General features: G+C 32.7%; 2 protein-coding genes across 4 annotated transcripts in view; both read right to left on the bottom strand.

Annotated features, from left to right (window-relative positions):
* Positions 1–256: 256 nt before the first annotated feature.
* LOC129219151 (uncharacterized protein K02A2.6-like) lies at positions 257–817 on the bottom strand. Its single transcript, XM_054853471.1, has one exon. It carries the CDS (start codon positions 815–817, stop codon positions 257–259), a length of 561 nt encoding a protein of 186 aa, XP_054709446.1.
* Positions 818–9783: 8966 nt separating this feature from the next.
* The window catches only part of LOC129218549 (Kv channel-interacting protein 1-like), a 235764-nt gene continuing 226035 nt past the window's right edge, over positions 9784–19512 (bottom strand). The window contains exons 7-8 of one of the 3 annotated variants that reach the window (XM_054852851.1): positions 14896–14958; positions 9784–10343 (exon numbers count right to left, since the gene is read on the bottom strand). In XM_054852851.1, coding sequence (XP_054708826.1) covers positions 10296–10343; positions 14896–14958 — 111 coding nt within the window. In that variant the 3' untranslated portion in view covers positions 9784–10295. The remainder of the gene's footprint in view (positions 10344–14895; positions 14959–19512) is intronic. The other 2 variants (XM_054852853.1, XM_054852852.1) reach the window with 2 other exon arrangements.

Here is a 19512-nt window from a genome sequence, read left to right as displayed (position 1 = left end):
CGCTTCTTCTCTAGATCTGTCTATTTCTGGGATGTATGGCCAAATTTCTAGTGATTCCAACGTTTTGCTATCATGATTACTACGATAATTACTCTCGTCTTCCAATTCTTTTAACTTGATCATATCCTCATTATGACAGCTCCATATTTGATCAATATGCCTTTTCCTTACTACACCAGTCTCTTTTATTTTGCACAAATATACACTGTAACCTATTTTATCAAGTACCACTGCTTTAACCCATTTGTCATTTTTATCACGGTAGTTTCTGACCATAACGTTTTTCCCCAATCTCAAAACCTTTCCTAGATTTTCCTCTGTAATTCCTTTCTTGATCAGTTTCGTGGTTTTTCACTCGTTCTTCTAAACTAGGCCTTAAAAGATCTAATCGGGTACGTAAAGCTCTACCAAACATCAATTTTGCTGGAGTTTCGCCTGTAGTAGTATGAGGTGTATTCCTATAATCAAACAAGGATTTATGAATTATATCTAGAACAGAAAACTTATTAGTGTTCTGTCGTTCACATTTAGAAGCGACTGCTTTTACAATCCAGCTTTTCACAGTTTTCACTAAATTCTCTGCGGCACCATTACTCTGGGGGTGATATGGTGGAGTAGGAATATGCTTTACACCATTATTTTCTGTAAACTGCCTGAATTCTTCTGAATCAAAAGGTCGTCCATTATCCGAAACCAGAGTATGTGGTAATTCAAAACAAGCGAATATTCCTCGCAGTTTTTCTATAGTATTTTGTGCAGTCGTATTCAACATAGGAGCAACCTTAGCCCATTTGCTATGTGCGTCAATCAAAACCATGTACTTTTTCCCATACAAAGGTCCAAAAAAATCGACATGAATTCTTTCCCATGGTTTCTTTGGCTAATCCCAAGGTGTGAGCTTATTTCTGGGGGGCATAGTTTGTATCTTCGAGCAGCCATTGCAAGTTTTAACCGAAATCTCAATTTCTTGATCTAACAATGGCCACCAAAATATTGATCTTGCTCTAGATTTCATTTTAACTATGCCCATATGGCTGCCATGTAGTTCTTCTAATATCTTTCTTCTTAATTGAACCGGAATAACTACGTGGTAACCCCACAATAAACAACCTTGCTCACAAGTCAGTTCATTTCTACAATACCAATATGGTTTAATCTCATTCTCTACAGTTGATTCCTCTATCTTTGGCCATCCATGTAATACGTAGTGCAATACCCTACTTAAAATTTTAACTCGACGTGATTCAAGAGCCACTTGGTTAAAATAAACTGGTATTTCGCTATTCATTGCCATAAAATTACAAAATGACCATTCTCCTTCCACTGATTCAACCTTTAATGGTAACCTGGATAAGGCATCAGCATTAGCATTTTTTTCTGAATTAATGCACTTGATTTTAAAATCAAAACCTGATAAATGTAATGCCCAGCGTTGCAGCCTAGTTGCTGCCATTTGCGGTATGCCCTTTTTAGGACCAAATATTGAGACTAACGGTTTATGATCTGTAACTAAAATAAAATGTCTTGCTGTCAGGTATTGAGAAAATTTAGTTACTCCAAAAATTATGGCTAATGCCTCCTTATCTAATTGAGAGTAGTTTTTCTCACTCTTGGAGAGACAACACCATATTCAAAAGTACCAATTCATGGAATGCAGTCTTGTTGCCAATCGCTATTATAAAAAGTCCTGTTGCCGAAACGTGCTAATATATTACACTATGCACATTGGCCCATTGTAGCCGCCGGCGGCGATGGTTTTGCGTGAGAGGAATCCTGTATAAAGGAATTCTTGCGCCCAGCCCACGCTGCAGCAGGCGTCTCCGAATTGATGAAGCACACAATGAAACACCTGTCGCTGTTGATCACTGTGCTGCCAATTGTCTAGAAGAAGCTGTGCGGTCCGTCAGCGCCATACGCACTAGGTGTCTGTCAGCGCGAGCTGACGTCACATTTTGGGGTCCACTCCTGGATTTCCGAGCTGTCCGACCACTGCTTCCAAACACGCATGATTGTGCTGCTGTTACGCTGCACACAAGCGGCTACTGCACGATAAGACAATCCAGCTTCGCGAAGGCCGACGATTCTGCCCCGTTCACACTCTGAAATTTGCTCAAATTTCGCTTTCTTTCATTGAGGAGGCATAGTAAAGATTCAGTTAACGTTTTCTCTAGCATATAACCACCGATAATCATACACGCCTCGCTACAGCCATCTATTTATATTCGCTTCGATCCGCCGTTCAGAGGGCGCTGCTCAGCATACGCATGCGCTACGGGTCTGCAATTCTAATCATTTGCATAGCATGCCCTACTTTACATTTCCTGTAATTTTCAGCTCACTCGAGTAAGTCCTTCGTAGTGTTGCAATTTTCACAAACAGAAGTGTATATACATCTATACAGGTATATAATCGTGTTTACTGTAGGCATACGTATAATACTCATACTTCCATTATATATACACACGTGAGTCGACACGTACAAACACGCACTAGATGTATCCACGAATTAACTCGTGTATGCTCGTATATGTATGTACTGCGTATATAAGTCTACTATACACGTATATATTCAAGTATGTACGTTCATACTCGAGATACATGTGATATCTCATATGATATTCGTTTATACGCGTATCAGCACCCGACAGGTACATACACGTGACGCGTATATACTCGTGCAGACATGCATACACGCTTGTAGCTAATCACGTATACATGCTTATATGCTCGTGTATACATGCATATGCTTGAAAAGGCACGTGTATGCATGTATCTGATGTTTTCATGTATCTACTCATATGGAAACGTGTTTACAAGGTTTACACGGCACGTACATACTCGTGTATACATGCATGTACTCGTGCTACTGTATACTTGTAACTATAAAAACAACCGAAATATTCGATTATCAGGGTTATTTAAAAGTTTTGCATTTATTTTTAACTATGAACACTTTGCCCCACCCCATGAGGTAAAGTGGTCATAAAAACATAAGGAAAAGAAAGTGCTATAAAACCACTTAAATCAATATCTTTTTTCCTAGAATTCTTTGTACCGTGTTTTTCAATGATGCATTGAAAAATAACAACCAAAAACTTGAAGTGTTTAAAGAATTTATTGTATTAATTTATCTACCTATGTTGAAAATTTGCGATTTATTGACCACTTTACCCCACCAGACCCTATTTAATTTAACTTAGATTTAAAACATGCCACAAAATTATTTAACACATATTTGCCTCTCTTTTCTAATTTTCTCAGCTTCAGCCTTAGCGTTTGACAGTTGAAACCAGTATTTGGAAGTTTAAATGTCATTTGTTTACCTTTTTCATGTGAAAAACAAGATCTTGATTTCCACCCTGATCAGAAATATTAATTCCTGTCGATTTCAATTGCTTTCTTGCGAAAGAAAAATTAAGTTAAATTAAAGGAAATAGAAAAGCAATGTTCCAGCAAGGCCTAACTTATCTGCACTTTCAATAAAATGTGACATCTTGGAAATTTTATGAAAAAGATAAGAGCATATTTCTCAAATATAAAAACGAGGAAGGTAATTATTTTAGCTAATTCAATTAACATTTATTTATCAAGGCTTATAAAACGACTTTCATTCGCATACCTAAGTTAGGAAAATGAACGAAAGGAAGTTTCTTAGCATTTTTTTTTTTCATAATTATGACATTGGATTTTTGCAAATTTTAAATTAAAAATTTTGTAATGACAACGTTTTTTATTTTGAGAGGGATACTAGGAGCCTGTTTCGCTTAATTTTTCAAGCACCACCTTGTTTGAAGTTCATTCACTAAAGTATCCCATCAGAATACTTTACAGCTTCTTTTTCGATTTTTTTAAAGCTTGGTTAACAAAAGATGTGGGGTAAAGTATGGCCGTTTAAAAAGTAGCCAGACATGGGAACTCAGAGGCATGGCTAGAAGTTCCTGAAGGGTAGTGCCCAAGTTAAAATCATCCCCACTCTCTTACTTCAAAAAGTCAGATTTTAACTTGAATGTTACATAGACAGACATTTGTTTAATGTTGAGTAAACATTTTGCTGGTTTCAAAGTTTTCTAAGAGCCTATAGCATTGACGAAAAAGCTGGTTCTCTTTCAAACTTCCCTAAGGAAATCCCCTATGCTTTGGAAAAAAGGAAGATAGCACGTAGAATTTGCTACGTACTCCTTACCAATAGAAAAGCAGGTTAGCTCAAAGCGGTATTGGGTAGCTGCAGGTTGTTATGTATATGTTTGTTATTCGAAATCCTTTTTCCTGGCTTTAAGCTGGTTCATTGCATTTCTTTTGTAAATACATTACATGGGAAACAAGAGCAAAGCTGTGTCCCTTAGTAAAATGCAAATAAATTATTATAAATGCTGCAACTATTTATTGCTGGAGATAGTAAACGAAGGCAGGGTCTGAAATAAGTGCTCATTGGTTTTATTTTGCAGCTAAAAATTTTAGCTTAACGACCACGTTTTAACATTTTGTTGCCACACATTATAAAGAATAATTTGAGGATCATAATTTTACGTTCAGTGTTCATCTTTTACTAGCTATATATATATTATGCAAGTAGATTTCCATATTTCTTCAGAAAAATTATTTTAATATTGCGCCTAAGCAGAACATTTTGGTAACTAAAACAAGAAAAGCAAGGTGCCAAAGATGCCTAACTTTCCCATCCTAGTTTTGGAACTCCGACTGAAGGAATTATAACTTTTTAAATTTTATTTAACATTATTTATAATGATTTTGCATAGAATCCTCAAAGTTATCTTTAAAACAAAGGGTTCTGTTTGTAAACAACACATTGATGTTAATATATACAAACCAGAGTAGAATATGAATAAAAATGTGCGTCAGTTTTAAGAAAATGTCTTTTGGTATTTGCATTTATAATGTGCTATAGAAAGATTTTTATTTTTTAGTTCAATGCTAAAATTTCTTTGTTTTTTTTACTTTGTTTTCCAGCCTTATACTTTGGTGATCAAAGAAATGATTGTATTTAATGTTGAAGCAATCTGTAGAGCTTCATATGGAATGAAGTTGAAGAAAATCTACAAAATATGTTTATTTGAATTTTATTAGCTTTTAGTGAAAATTTGAATAATATTGAGTTAAGACAAAAATGACTTGAAAATAGTTTCCGATTTACAACAGACTCCGAACGTTATACTACAAGTAAATATATATATTTATATATATGTATATGTATTAGAATCTGGTATAACACCACACCTGGGTATTGTACAAGATATTAACAATTGTCAGAGCTATGAGTGTAGCATAGTTTCAATAATATTTATAGTAAAAGATATATCATTCTTGACAAAAAACGATATTCGTTTGTTTCTGAAAGGTAAGTATTCTGGCTCTTTTACCCATGCTCCTTCATATAACAAATACTTTAGTTAATATTCAAAAAGTAAAAGTTTGTGTAAGGAAGATTACTACATTTATGATAGCATTTTTTAATTCATATGCTAATTTAAGAGGTTGTATATCTTAAGTGAATGCTGGCCATATAAACTACGATGACATCTAGACAGCCATCTTTTTTCTATGAATGCTATTGATTTGAAAGGTTTTTCTTAAGAACGTGTAAATCAGTGTTCCAGATGGAAAGTTTTGAACTACAATGCAACATCATGGCTGGAGTTCGCTTGATGTTGAGGTCTTAATGAATTTTTTGCATACTTCTTAAGTTGTTATAATTTTGTTCAAATCTTTTTATAATTCAAACAGTTCGTTTGAAAAGTGACGAAAAAGAGTCAACCATTTTATATGAACAGATTTGCCATGCAGTTTAAATTTCTAATTACATTTTTCAACCATTTTTCTTAATCTAATACACATATATGTGTGGCTGAGCTTAGATAATTCATACTGTTCAATTTCATGTTATAAAAACATAAAACTCTTTTTTTTTTATTTTCTGAATAAATTTTTTAATTCCTCTTTTTGATAGTTATGTAAAACAAATTAACCAATGTTATTTAATACAATTAAGACTAAGTAGTCTACATTGCTTGATTTTAGAAATTAAAGCATACATAGAGTAATTGGGCACTTTTTAAAAGTAAATCTTATCTCCTATGATTAGGTTTTAATTTTTGCTGAAATTTGGATGAGTCGAAATGACATCTCATCGCAAATTTTAACCAAGTGATTGAGGTACTCATAGTTTTACTTGTTTTAGGATCGGTCTCATTTTAAAGAAACTTGATTTGAACAAGAAGCTAAGGTGCTCAAAGCTGTTTAGAATGTTTTCTTACAGTAAAGAAAGAATTTTTTTCTACATGATACCTACTTAATAAGAGATAAGCATGATCCTATCTTATGCTAAATTCGATAGACTTGAACCTACGTAAAATGATATATAAAATGATATTGTGTATATACAAAGGCACTTTTACGGTATTCGCTCTGTTGATTTGCATTTCATAATGTCATTTTAAATATGCATACTAAATGTTGAATTTGAAAAAAAATATGTCAAGTAGCATACTACTCAAAGTTAGTTTCTAAACAGGTACCAATCATGATATACTTCCACTGCCAGCTTAGTTTCTTAAAACTTCATGAATGCAATCCTTAAAATAAATTATGCAAAATACTGTTAATGAACGCAACCCTTAAAGCAACACTGCATTAAAAACATTTATAAATAATAATAAATAAATGAAACTACCATATCAAAAGAAACACTAGATCATAATTGCATGCGTATGTTTGTAAGTGCTATGGATATTTCTTGAACATATTTGCAAGATCATTACAAAAAATAAACTCATCATTTTTTAAAAAATTCTTTTCTTTCATTTCATAATACTGTGATATTCTCAAAAAAAAAAAAAGTGTCTCATTCTTTAATTTGTTGATAGTCTCGAGGGTCAAAACGAGGCACAACGTGACAAGTGATTATTATTTAGAAACATAAAATGGTTTTGATAAAATATATTTGAAAAATTAACATTGGATAGATATCGTTTAGCATTAAAAATTAAGGAATGATTTCTTATAATGTTACATTCTGTCACAATAAGAGTGAATATTTGCTCTAATTTTAAATACGAACATTGTTTCACAAAAATTGAAGTGTGCGATATTCCAGAGTGTAGTTTTTGAGTCTAGAAATTATTATGTTTCAATTCTTTATTGAAGTAATCCAAATTAATATTATAAATGAGAAAGCGAGTTTGTTTGTCGTATGATAGCTTGTTTGTAACGATCTACTCAACTGATAATCATTGAAGTTTGTATACACGTTGTCAAGGGTGTCGGGGTGAACATAGGGTACCTTTCGTTCACACAAAAATAGTATTCCATTTTTAAAGAACATCATAAATTTACAAGTATCTCATTGATTAAAAGTCATGTTATTTCGATTTTTGCAGCATGCTAAAGTACTTAAAAAGCTGCACAATGTGAACTTTACCCGAAGTTCGAGGGTTAATTGAAACAGTCCTTAATTCTATATTTTAAGTTGATTTAATATCCTAAAAATGAATATATTTCTCTATTTATAGTATCGTCTGCGGTTCCTGAATTGAAACGAAATAAAGTTGAATTTCTGATTCGTATCAGACGATATTTTTGTGAAGAAAAGTAATTAACATGCATGAAGAGAGTTTAAAAAAAAGACGGAAGGTAATTTCTCTTAATAAAATATCGTCTGTTTCATAATTATAATTATTTATGGAAAAATGTATTGAAACGTTTTGTTTATGCATTTGAAAAGAATAATGAGTTGAGTTTTCATGTTTTTTTTAAAAATATCGTCTGAGCTTTCTGCCAGTTTTAATAGCGTTCCACAATAGATATGCAAAATTCTGATAAGTTGATGCATGTTAGTTTGAGAAGTACTTTTATTTAAGTTTTTAAATATATTTCTGAAATTTTTAGAACTTAATTTATTAATACATCACGGAAAGATCTTGCCTGATGCTGGTTAATACAGTCAACTCTCAATATCTCAAAGTTCCAAGGGAGCAGCTAAAACCTTCGAGTTATCGGTAATTCGGGTCTTCCCAGCCTTCTCAAGAATAATTTTTATTTTCTTTTTCTGGAATAGTGATAGAGTCATATACTGTAACACTTACAATTTGAACAAAATTAACTATTAGTACTACATAAAAATAATTTTACAGATAATAAATTTTATATTAAGATACTTCCAAAAAGGAAGATATTTTCATTTTTAAGAGAGTACTTCCAAAAATGAAGTTATTTTTGAATCCTTTTATTTTTTAATCGCATCTTAAAACATCATGTTTGTTAACATAATTCAACCGATCAGCATTTTCGGAATTCTCCAGTTACTGCAGTGAAACATTTGCAAATCTAACCCTTGCTGATTAGTTGGAGATGGTAAAAATTATTCATCATTATCTTCATCAGCCTGTGAACAAGCATTCGATCCACGAAAAGCTTGCAAAATCGCTTCGTAAGATTCACACGTTGTTACATTTCCTCAGTATTCAAGCAATCTTTCATTGCACCTAGTCCACATCCACAAAGATTTCAAAATGAATCCCATTCGTCGGTCACTTTAACTTCGTTATAATTGCTGTTTATGAAACCACAACTCTTAAAGCAGTTTTTAAATACTGTTTCCGTCCAAAGGCCCAATTTCATTTCTCTTGACTTTAGATCTCATTGGTTTTAGTTCGCATTGCTTTTAATCGTCGTTTTTTCATAAAATACGATTATTTGAGTCATCCAGAAAATAAAGGCAATTTTTTTTCTTCCAATTTTTGCCGCAATTTTAAGTTTCTAAAACAATTAGCCAACAATGAAATTTTAGGTCGTCAGCTACGGCAAAACGCAGCCAAATCGGCTACTGTTCAGGTAGTCTTGCAACACTGTGAGCATTGAGGAGCATCAATGTGAAAAAATTATCTTCCTCATACAAGCTGATAAGGAAAGCAATGTGCTAAAGGAAAGAAAAAAAAAATTACAAACTTTGGCTGCATTTTTATGCATAAAATGAAAACAAAACTTTCGTAAAATCTTTGACTTAAAAGGAGTACATTCAAGATAGAGAAAACTTTGTATTGAAAACCCTAAATTATTTTGTAACCGAATGAAAACTTCGAGGAAAAGGATTTTTCAAGAAATAAGGCTTCAGGCTATCGAGAGTTGACTGTACATAAAAATGACTGAAATTTTGAGATTAAAAAAAATCCATAGAGATCTAAATTTATATTTTGAGTTATGAAAATAACTCTTTTCTACATACTGATGGGAAATTTTACTTTTGTTTTTGCTCTTTTTTTTCCTAGTACATTTCAGTTAGAGTTGTACAAACACATAAGCATTTACTAAGAACGTGGTGTATTAAAAACAATTGTGTAATTTTACTGTATATTTAGAACTGTTAAAGAATAAAGCACTGCATGTTTTAAACCTTAACTCTAAATGTTCTTCGTTCAAATTTCTTGCAATCTGTTTAAGAAAACAACACGTTGTTCTCTATCTCCAAAAATAAATGCTATTAATGCTTACTCACAGAATGCATTTTTAAAAATTCATATTATTACTTTTTTTTGTGCAGGCGATTGTCTAATTTTTTTGCAGTATCTTTAAAATATCATTTTCTTAAATTCCATTATTCAATTTAGCTTAAAGTAAGAAATATATATATATATATATATATATATATATATATATATATATATATATATATATATATATATATTATGTCGCTCGTGTACAATTCTTTGATTAGACATTTAGTTTAGAAGACAGGAGCTAGATTATAACCGAAAATAAAAAAAATAACTCAATAAATTAATTGAATCCTTACTTTGTTTTGCTGTTTAATGTAAGCATTTTCCTGATAATATGATTTATAAAATATATTTTTTATAAAATTACGTTTAACCATACTGCAAAAGCATCGAGTTGAAGATTATATGGAAGAATTAGTAATCAAAATATCGAACATCTGGTGTTTTCAGAAAACCGTTTGTAATCTTTGTAATAAAACCGTTTCAGAACTAAATCAAGTATATTCAATAGTGTTTGAACCTAAATAAAAAGGAGCAAGGGTGTAGCCATAATTCTGTTTCTTTCCGAAACGTAACTAAGAACAGTGTTTAGCAAATCTAAGGCACACTTTCAAATAAAGTCCTTGGTGTTCGATAGCAGTAAGCTTGGATGTTAAGTTTCATGGTCTAGATGTACTAGATGTAGATGTCAGAGCAAAAGAAGTTCAGTTCTGGAGACTGGGGGCAGCACAGTCACCAAAACAGTTCGGTGTCCTCGTCCTCGCTGTCGCTGCCCCCATCAATTTGTCACAACACCGTATTAAAAACTGTCATAGACTTTTTGATGTGTTCATCCTGCAACAAACATAATTATTAGCTTCATATAGAAAAATAATTTGGTAGAATTAAAGCAAAAAAAAAAAAAAAAAAAAAACTATCAAACGATCAACTTAAAATTGCTATTCTACTCCACCCTTCTCGGGTCAGCACGAGCTTTACGATTATTTTGCAATTTCAGGCGTAGAGATCAAAACTAAAAAAAAAAAAAAAATTAATTTGAATTTTGACATCTTGAATTCAAATTACGTTTTTCGCAATCACGAGTGTGTGTATGTAGGCGTGTGTGTTTGTGTGTGGGGTATGTGTATTTGTGTGTAGGGGTATGTGTATGTGTGTGTAGGGGGTATGTGTATGTGTGTGTAGGCATGTGTGTTTGTGTCTGTGTGCTGGCATAAGTTTGTGGGTAGTTGTGTGTATGAATGTGTGTGGGGGGGGGAGTGTGTGTAGGCATGTGTTTGTGTGTGTGTGCAGGCATGAATGTGTGGGTAGTTGTGTGTATGTGTAGGTGTCTGTGTATGCGTGTGTGTATAGGTGTATGTACGCGCGTGTGTGTGTGTAGGATATGGATGCAACCTGGAGACGGCTTTCGCTATAGGAGCAGCATCGTGAGGAGCCGGTCGACGGTGATGGTGGGAAAATAAAATGATAGGACGCCAAAAACAGTCAAATGAAAGCAATAAGCAATCGTGATTGCTCAAAAAAAAAAAAAAAAAAAAAAACGTATTTTCTACAACCATCTTCCAATTGGTATAAAGATTTGGAATTATCTTTCGGTGCAGGTCGTAGAGGAGGAACTTAAAATATTACTTTCTCCTCTATACTCTACCTGTTCATTAAGCCTTAGAATTATCTAACGATGAGGGCTGGCTTGCAAGATTATTATTAAAAGAGCAATTTAAATTAATTAAAAAGCAAGATTATTATTTAATTTGCAAGATTATTTTTTAAATCTATTTAAAAAGTATTTTTAATTCATTGCTTTTCTATATACGATGAAACAGAATGTCGAATATAAAGCATTTGTCTTCTAAAGCTGCACATGTAGTTTTAGCAAATCTACCTGAAGCTCTGGCCAACCCTAAGTAATACCACCGATCTGAATGATAAAAAGTATGGCATGCCGAGACTTCAAAACATTCCTCTAAAAAATTAAACAATTTAAAGTTCGCATAATTAACACTTAGTTATACAATTAACGATAACGACAATCAGTTGTATTTAAACATATAATTTTATGTTTTGGTAGTAGTGTAAAAGCTCATTTGTTCTTTAGCTAATTGTTTGGCCAGAAGATAAAAGTGGCGACTGACAAATTTGTTCCTACTGGCCACTGGCGATCAGAATTTTTTTTTTCAAACTTGCTCTTTAGTCTCAGAACTATTTTGCCCGAACTTACTTTAATACATTAACATTTATATAAAAATGAAAAAGAAGTACAGGAGTTTGTATTTACGTTTAGGTTATCCCCGGCAATTGCTTTCCGTAAAGATACTTTTATTGCGCATTTTTTTTTCACTGCACTTCAATTTGTAAATAAACACTGAAGATGTTATTTGTTTTATTTAATATTTTTTGATCCAAAACATATTTCTTTGCTATAAAGTCTGTAGTACACTGCTTGACAGTTGCTAAGGAAAAATTTAGTTTTTTGGAATAGTTAAGAATAGACAATGATTAAATAAACAGAACAAGTACATAGTTAGTAGGGAGGATGTGCCTTTATTATTAAGTGCCAAATAGTACAGATATTACTGCATCGATGAAGTAAAAACTTAAAAATAAAAAAAATCCTTCTTAGATGATTTTTAAACAACAACAAAACTGATCTAAATCAGAATGATGGAGACATGAATAGGGAAGGCTGGGGGACGTTTACGTGGATCTTTTTTTTCCAATGAAATTTCTAAATTTTATATTTTAACTTAGGAAATTTTAGACATTGTGGTTTTATGAGGCAGTTAATGGAATAAAAATTGATATATTCAGTTGTTGCTCAGTTTGGGTTTTTAACCGTTAAAAAATATTTTTGAGTCTAAGTCGGTTGCGTAAACTTGCCTCAAACACGGAGCACGTTTACGCATATTTATTTTGACACCTAACGTGGTTCTGTTAGTGTTTTGAACGTAATGTTTTACCACCGATAAAATAAAGCAAATTTATTGCGGACTGAATAGTGTATAAACTAAGAGCTGAACGGTCATGAAGACAGCACTACATGATTGCAAGCTATAAGATACGAATTTGTAACTCAATTAAAAATTAACTGTTGACTTTCAAAACTAAAGAGCCTGAAAATACTGAAAATTTTTGAGACAGTTCGGAGCGAAAAAAAGCGTCAGGGCACGTTTAGAAGTAAGACACAGTAAGCACGTGCGTAAAAGTGCTCAGACGTCAACGCGCAAACTTGCCCCGTCACCAAGTTTGGATTTATTTTTAACAAGCAAAAAAATTTAATAACATTTCAGTTCATACAAATACAATTATCAAAAAAGGATACAAATGTGCTAATTTTTATATATTTGTTCTTTCTTAACTAAGTATTATTTATTCACACTAAGCTTCAAAACGTTCAACTCAAAATTCACTCGACTTGGTAGAAAGCAGATTATTCCTTCCGTATTCTAGCCCGAAGCTTGACTGATGCTCGAAAACTTGTGAGGATATTTGCTAGAAAGCAGCTTCAATATTTTATGACGGTTGTCTCTCCAGTTATAATTCGTTTTGAAACAGGGGCAAACGTGCCCCGGTCTACCTTACTTTAGTGTGATGTGTGATTACCACGGACACTAATGCACATTTTGTATCTGTTTTCCATACTCCCCATTAAACTATTGAGGAATGCTTGTGGGATATTTTCCCACTTCTCTCTCAAGGAGGATTTGAGTTCTTGTACTATTCTGGGAGGGACGGTTCTTTTGAAAACAGGTCAGCTAAGAGCATCCCAGGCATGTTCAATTGGATTTATGCCGGGAAAGTAAGCAGGCCACTGCATACGGGGAATGTTCTCACTTTGCAGTGTGTCTGATACTTCAATGCTCCTGTGTGGCCGTGCATTGTCGCCTACAAAGAGAAAGCCTGAACCTACAGCCTCCATAAAAAGACGAACATGATCCAGTATAACTTCTCTGCAATACCTTTGCGCCATAACGCTTCCGTGTTCAAAAATGTGAAGCGGTATTCTGCCACTGTGCATGATGCCTGGCCACATCATCACGCCTAGGCCGTACCGATCACGTTCACAAACAAATTTTTATGCATAGCGTGTTCCACGATCTCTCCACGATAGTTGGTGACCAGAATAACTTGTCACACTGCAACGAGACTCGTTGAAGAACCAGACCAATTTTGACCAAACTCTAGACCAATTTTGACGATCCCAACCAACAAGTTCCTTACACCAGCGTAATCTCTCTCGACGATGGCGTGGTTGAAGTGCGATGCAACATACGGGTTTCCGTGCAAACAAACCAACATTATTTAATGAGATGGTTCTTGCAGAAACATGCGTACTGGTAGCGGCGATTGCAAGATTTGTAGCTATATGTCCAGGAGTGAAATTTCTGTTCCTTTTTACCACGAGGGCTACATACCGATCCTCTGAAGGTGTGGTGTTCTTACCACGAGCCCCTGCATGCTTTCGCAAAGCATTTCCACCTTCAGCGGCCTTCTTTAATCGCGAGATGGCACTTTTTGATACACCCGTTGAAGTAGCTACAGCGGTGACATTTCGACCTGCTTCCAGTCGTCCAACCGCTCTTCCACGATCGTAGGTACTCTAATGATGTCTTGCTGACATTTTACTCTTAAATATTTCAAGAACCAAACAGAAATCCAGAGAAAAAACTTTTTCAACGTCCAACACTTTTTTTTTGTTAAACACCAAACAGCGTGAATTTTCTTACGAATCTTGGGCTTGTGTGCACTGTCTTTCATACAAATAACGAGTCTTAATCTACCACGCCAGCTGAACTTGAATTTATTTTCATTGAACAGCTGTCAGAGGCACAAATTTGCATATATCACTTGTTCCTTAGCAATTGCCAAGCAGTGTATTACTGAGAACCTAATGAAAAATATTCCAGTTCCATGAAAGTGAATAAACAAGTGTGTATTAAAAAAAAAGCCTGCCTAAAATGCAAAAATAACATTATTAAGAATTGTTATCCAGCAAGTAATTTTTGGTATCTGAATTAATGCGAACTAAAAATCTTGTACAGAATTTTGAGTAGCATTATTTGAATGGGAAAATTATGCCAAAATCGAAATTTATTTTTATTTTTGATTTCTGTTTGACTTCTGTTTTGATTTCTGTTTGAATATAATGTAAGTTAATCTTGGAGGGTAAGGAATAAAAAAAAAACGCTTTTTGAAAACATTATTCAAAACGAAATTGTTGTGGCGTTAAGCTTTTTATAAAAATGAAAAAGCTTGTAAAACAGCTCAGTTTAGTAGAACTTAAAGCTAGTTGAAAAAAAATTTAAAACTATTTACAGAAAAGGGAAGGCATTTCTTATATCATCTAAGATGCATATTATTTCTAAAATAGTGAATTATTAAAGTGATGAACCTTAGAACAGGAATCCATAAATTCTTCAATTGTCACAACTCCATCCTTATTTTGATCCAGTTTCTGAAATACATTAATAAATAAGTAAAATAAAAAACATTGCAAAATCTATAAATTGAATTTCTATTTGTTTATATTATATAATAATTCTAATAATAATCCGTTAAGTCAACATACAGATAAGGATAAAGTATGTTCACTTTATCCTTAATGCTTACATCAGGGGTTCTCAACCTTTTAGGCCCCCTCAATACGAGGGCACACGCACAATTTGAAGCTGAAGCAATTTGGGATAGCTGAAGCAGGTTATTAAATAAAAATATTGATAATTTTGTAAACAAAAATTTAATATTACTACGCATGACTTTGTTTTGAGCATAGTCTCATAAGAACATAGGAAATTAAAGAACTGAATTCAAATAAATTTTAAGCGATCTAGGACCTAGATGAGGTTTATTATCAACCTCTAACAGTACTAACATTTACAAAGCTGAAAAACATGCAAAAGTCGTTTTTGTATAACCATTGAAAATCATTCAGCCATGCTGACGACAAACTGATAGCATGTTTCGAGTGGGTTAGAGATCCATTTCATAAGACTCCCGAAGGACTCTCCATTGATGAGGAGAAAAAATTCATAGACTTAGCGACAAGTGGTGAAGCCAAAAGACAATTTAATAATAAATCACTATTTGAATTTCGGTCAGGACTAGAGGATTCTTTTTCCGCACTTCAAACAAGGGCATTTCGGATTCTATTACCATTTTCAACATCCTACCTTTGTGAAACTGGATTTTCTGCTGTGGCTTCTTTGAAGGCAAAATATAGATCTCGGCTAATTATAGAAACATAACCGAGAGTGGTTATTTCTAATATTAAGTCTTTCTTCGAAAAACTTTGTTCTTAAAGACAGGCTCAAGGAAGTTACTGCTAATTACGAAATTTATATTTTAATTTGGTATGTTTTTATTTAGTAAGTTTACATTCAGCAGTTGTTTACTTAAAAAGATAATTATTAAATATGTTGAAATGCAATTTCTTTTCTATTTGTATGTCTGCTTTTCCTTTCAGTCAGTTAATCAAATATTTTAAATAATATTTTCTCTTGTATATTTTCGCGTCCTCAACACCCCTTTTAGTGTGCTCGTGCCTCCCTAGGGGGCGTACCCCACAGGTTGAAAATCACTAGTTTACATGGTACATGATTTGATAGGTAGAATGGTGTGCATTCATGATACATTGGATAGCATTTCATTATATAAATACTACATGGCCTAAGTTTTAGTTTAAAATTAAATTAGAATCCGGAAATAAGTGCTAAATACACTGGTTATCATAAATGAAGAAAAAAATCACAAAATGGTGAGATTCTCCAAAATCCTAACAATAGTATGAAGTAGTTAGAAGTAAAAGTCCCGTTGTTATTCCATTTTCATTAAAACAATAACTCATTTATTTTTTCCCTACAATTTTTTTTTTTGAATAACCAGAAAGTCACTGTTTTGACGTGTCCCCATCCGTTTCTCAAAGATAGTTAAATTTTTAAAATTTTGTATCAACATTCCACAAATATATATTGTAGTACTAAATTACGCATACTTAAAGGCGTAAAATGACATCCGTTAAATAAATTTAACTATTTAAATAATCAAGGCACATTATTTTACAGTTTGTCCCCACGTTTCATGTCATTCTCCTGTCCCAGGAATGAGTTCAACTATCATAGATTACAAAAAAGGAATTTTTGATTTTCTGTGCTACAACACTGTTTATTATCATCATTTTTTTTAGATTGCTTGAATATTAAATTAATATGATTTGTCTGCTGTTCTTACTAAAATCTTGAAGTTCAAAAATGGGTATGTAACATTTTCACAAATTTCTGTGTTAAATAAAAAAATAATAATTCTACTTATAGTGTGCAGTTGAATTAAGAGGTTAGAATCGAAAAAACCATTAGTTACTTTAATTATAATCTTGGGCTTACGCAACAGGTAAATTACAAGGAAAATGTCCTTCTCCTCTACCAAAAAAAATGTCATACTCCTGGGGCAAGAAAGAAGTCTCTTTAAAAGCATTATTTATAACGCAATACATTTAGTAGAATAGATTTTATTTCCAAAACAGTATTTAGAAATTAAGATTATGATTTAAAAAAAAAAACAAAAAAAAAAAAAAAAAAAAACTGAATTTGGCAAACGATAAATAAAACATGTAGCAGTAGAAAAATTCTATTTATTTAATCTTTTATTTCTTTTCTTGTTCAGACGAATCTTTCAAAGAGAGATTTCTCGGTTATACATTTTTTTAAAAATTTTAATGTTGCTCGAATAGGTAAATGAAGTTGCTTTAAATTTTTGACTTAGATAAATTAAAGCACTATTTTCTAGTATTAGGTGAACACTTTTCTGAACTAGAGAATTGAAAATAAAAAAAAAAACCTAAAACAATGGGAAAACGTAAACAATGGGAAAATTATGTATTTATTTGCTGGTTTAGAATTTCAGTCTAGCAATTAAGAAAAAAAAATATTTTGTTAAAATAACTGTCCATTATTCGGAGTGTAAGATATTCAGAGTGAATAATATGGAAAAACGTATATAAAGTGACCGGGACTCGAAGAAATATTCGTTATTAGGGAGTGTCCGTTAAGAGAGGTTTTACATAGTGTTTTGTCATGCAATAACATACTTTTTGGTTTAGGTTACAATTATTTCTTTATTAATATAATTAATTTTTGATAACCTTTCATGAAATTTACTGCTTGTCACTCTCCTGGTGTGTGAAAATTTGATCCCCTGTTTTGAGGGGTGTCTCATAGTTAAAGTGAATTCCCTCCATTTTACCTTTAATAAGTTCCTAAAAAAAAGTATAATTTTTTGCAGATTTTTTGAAACATTTTTATTTAAAAAAATACTTGTGATTGGAAAATGTCAGGTTTTTGGAGAATCACCCAAAAGTGACGATTACTCAAAAAGTTATACGTATGATTTTATGAAAGTTACCCTCAATATACAACACATAATCTTTACTAATAATAAAGCTGAAAGTCTCTATGTCTGGATCTCTGTATGACTGGATGTCTTTTACGCGCACAGCGCCAAGATCGTTCGGCCATTTTCATGAAATTTGGCACCACCTCGAAGCGATTTTTCGAAAATACGATTTTGCTCTTTTTCTACTCCAATTTTAAGAACATTTGTAACAATACGTTCTACGTTTCGTTGGTCAAATATTCTGACACCGAGAGTAACAAAATGTTGAAAAATAAGAAATTGAATATGAAGTCAGCCTCAAATACTTATATTATTTACGATTATTAAATACGATTGCTTTGCTAAACACCTGCATCGCATTGGCATATATAATAGTCCCAGCTGCATTTTATGTAATGAAAATATAGAAATGGAAAAAGATCATCTACTCAATTGTTCTTTGAACGAAGACAATATTTTCGACCGATATCGGCGTGCTAGGGAGATGATGCTGACATTTAGTGACTGAATTATTTGGTATTTCATGTAAATATATGTAACATATCCTTACTGTTCGTTGTTGATAATTTTACTGTTTTATACATTTTAATTGTTTTTTATCATGAATAGTTTCTTTAATTCAAATTTTAGCTACAATCTCATGCATCTGCGATACTAAAGTCCCACGATGTAAAATCAAGTGCTTTTGCAATAAAAGAAAAACAATCTTGTAGCTAAAATAGATTTACCACATTAACGCAGGGGCTGATCCAGACGATCCTCTTGGGAGAAGCGAATGACGGAGGGGGGGGGGGGGGGGGAGGAAAGACAAACTTAAATATTTATAAGAAGTTTAAAAACCGAAGCATGTCTTTTTTTGGTGCTTTTATTTTCAATAATATATGTGATTAAAAGAGTTTAGTTGAATGTTACGAGTGAAAAAAGAAATGAAGAAAAAAATTTAGTGTACTTAGCGCACGAAGTACACTACCTCAAAGGTGGCGTGGAAACGTGCGTATATTATGACGATTACATCTCTTTCAACTTTTTGAATTGTTGTATCTCAAAAACGGTGACTCTTAGGAAAAAAAATATTGAGACATTTTTTATAGATAATTATCTGATTTACAGTTTTTGTCTGGGCTGATTTTATGATAAAAATTACCGTTTCACTGAAAATCGTGAAAATCCCGTTTTTGTGACCTTTGGCCCCGATTAAATATTTTTCCTCGGGTCGGATCGATGAGGACTTTTTAGATTTCATTTATGATGGTGTTTTGAACAATCCTACCAATTTTCAGCTGGGTGCACATTTTTTTACCTCAAATGTCTAAAATTGACCGGACTACTCTTTGGATGGAAAAATTCCTATTAGTTCTATCTTTGTTTGACTGTTGAATGATTTAGTAAGGAGAAAGTATTTCTACATTAAACATTTTAATGTTTGTGTGAGCCCTTTATAGATTTCTTCAATTGCTGTAAAGCTCAAAAAATATGAAGAGGCAGTTCAAATTGGGTAGTTTTCGGTCCTGAACAAAACTGATTTTTTTTTTATAAACACTAAAGTGCTGGTTAATAGCCAATTTTCCAAGAAAAAGTATTCTAATAAGTGGATATTCCATTATCTGGGTTCATATTCACC

The sequence above is a fragment of the Uloborus diversus genome, chromosome 3 (assembly GCF_026930045.1).
Source record: "Uloborus diversus isolate 005 chromosome 3, Udiv.v.3.1, whole genome shotgun sequence".
NCBI lineage: Eukaryota > Metazoa > Arthropoda > Arachnida > Araneae > Uloboridae > Uloborus > Uloborus diversus.
Note: the sequence above shows the minus strand (reverse complement) of the source record. Positions and strands in the feature narration are given on the sequence as shown.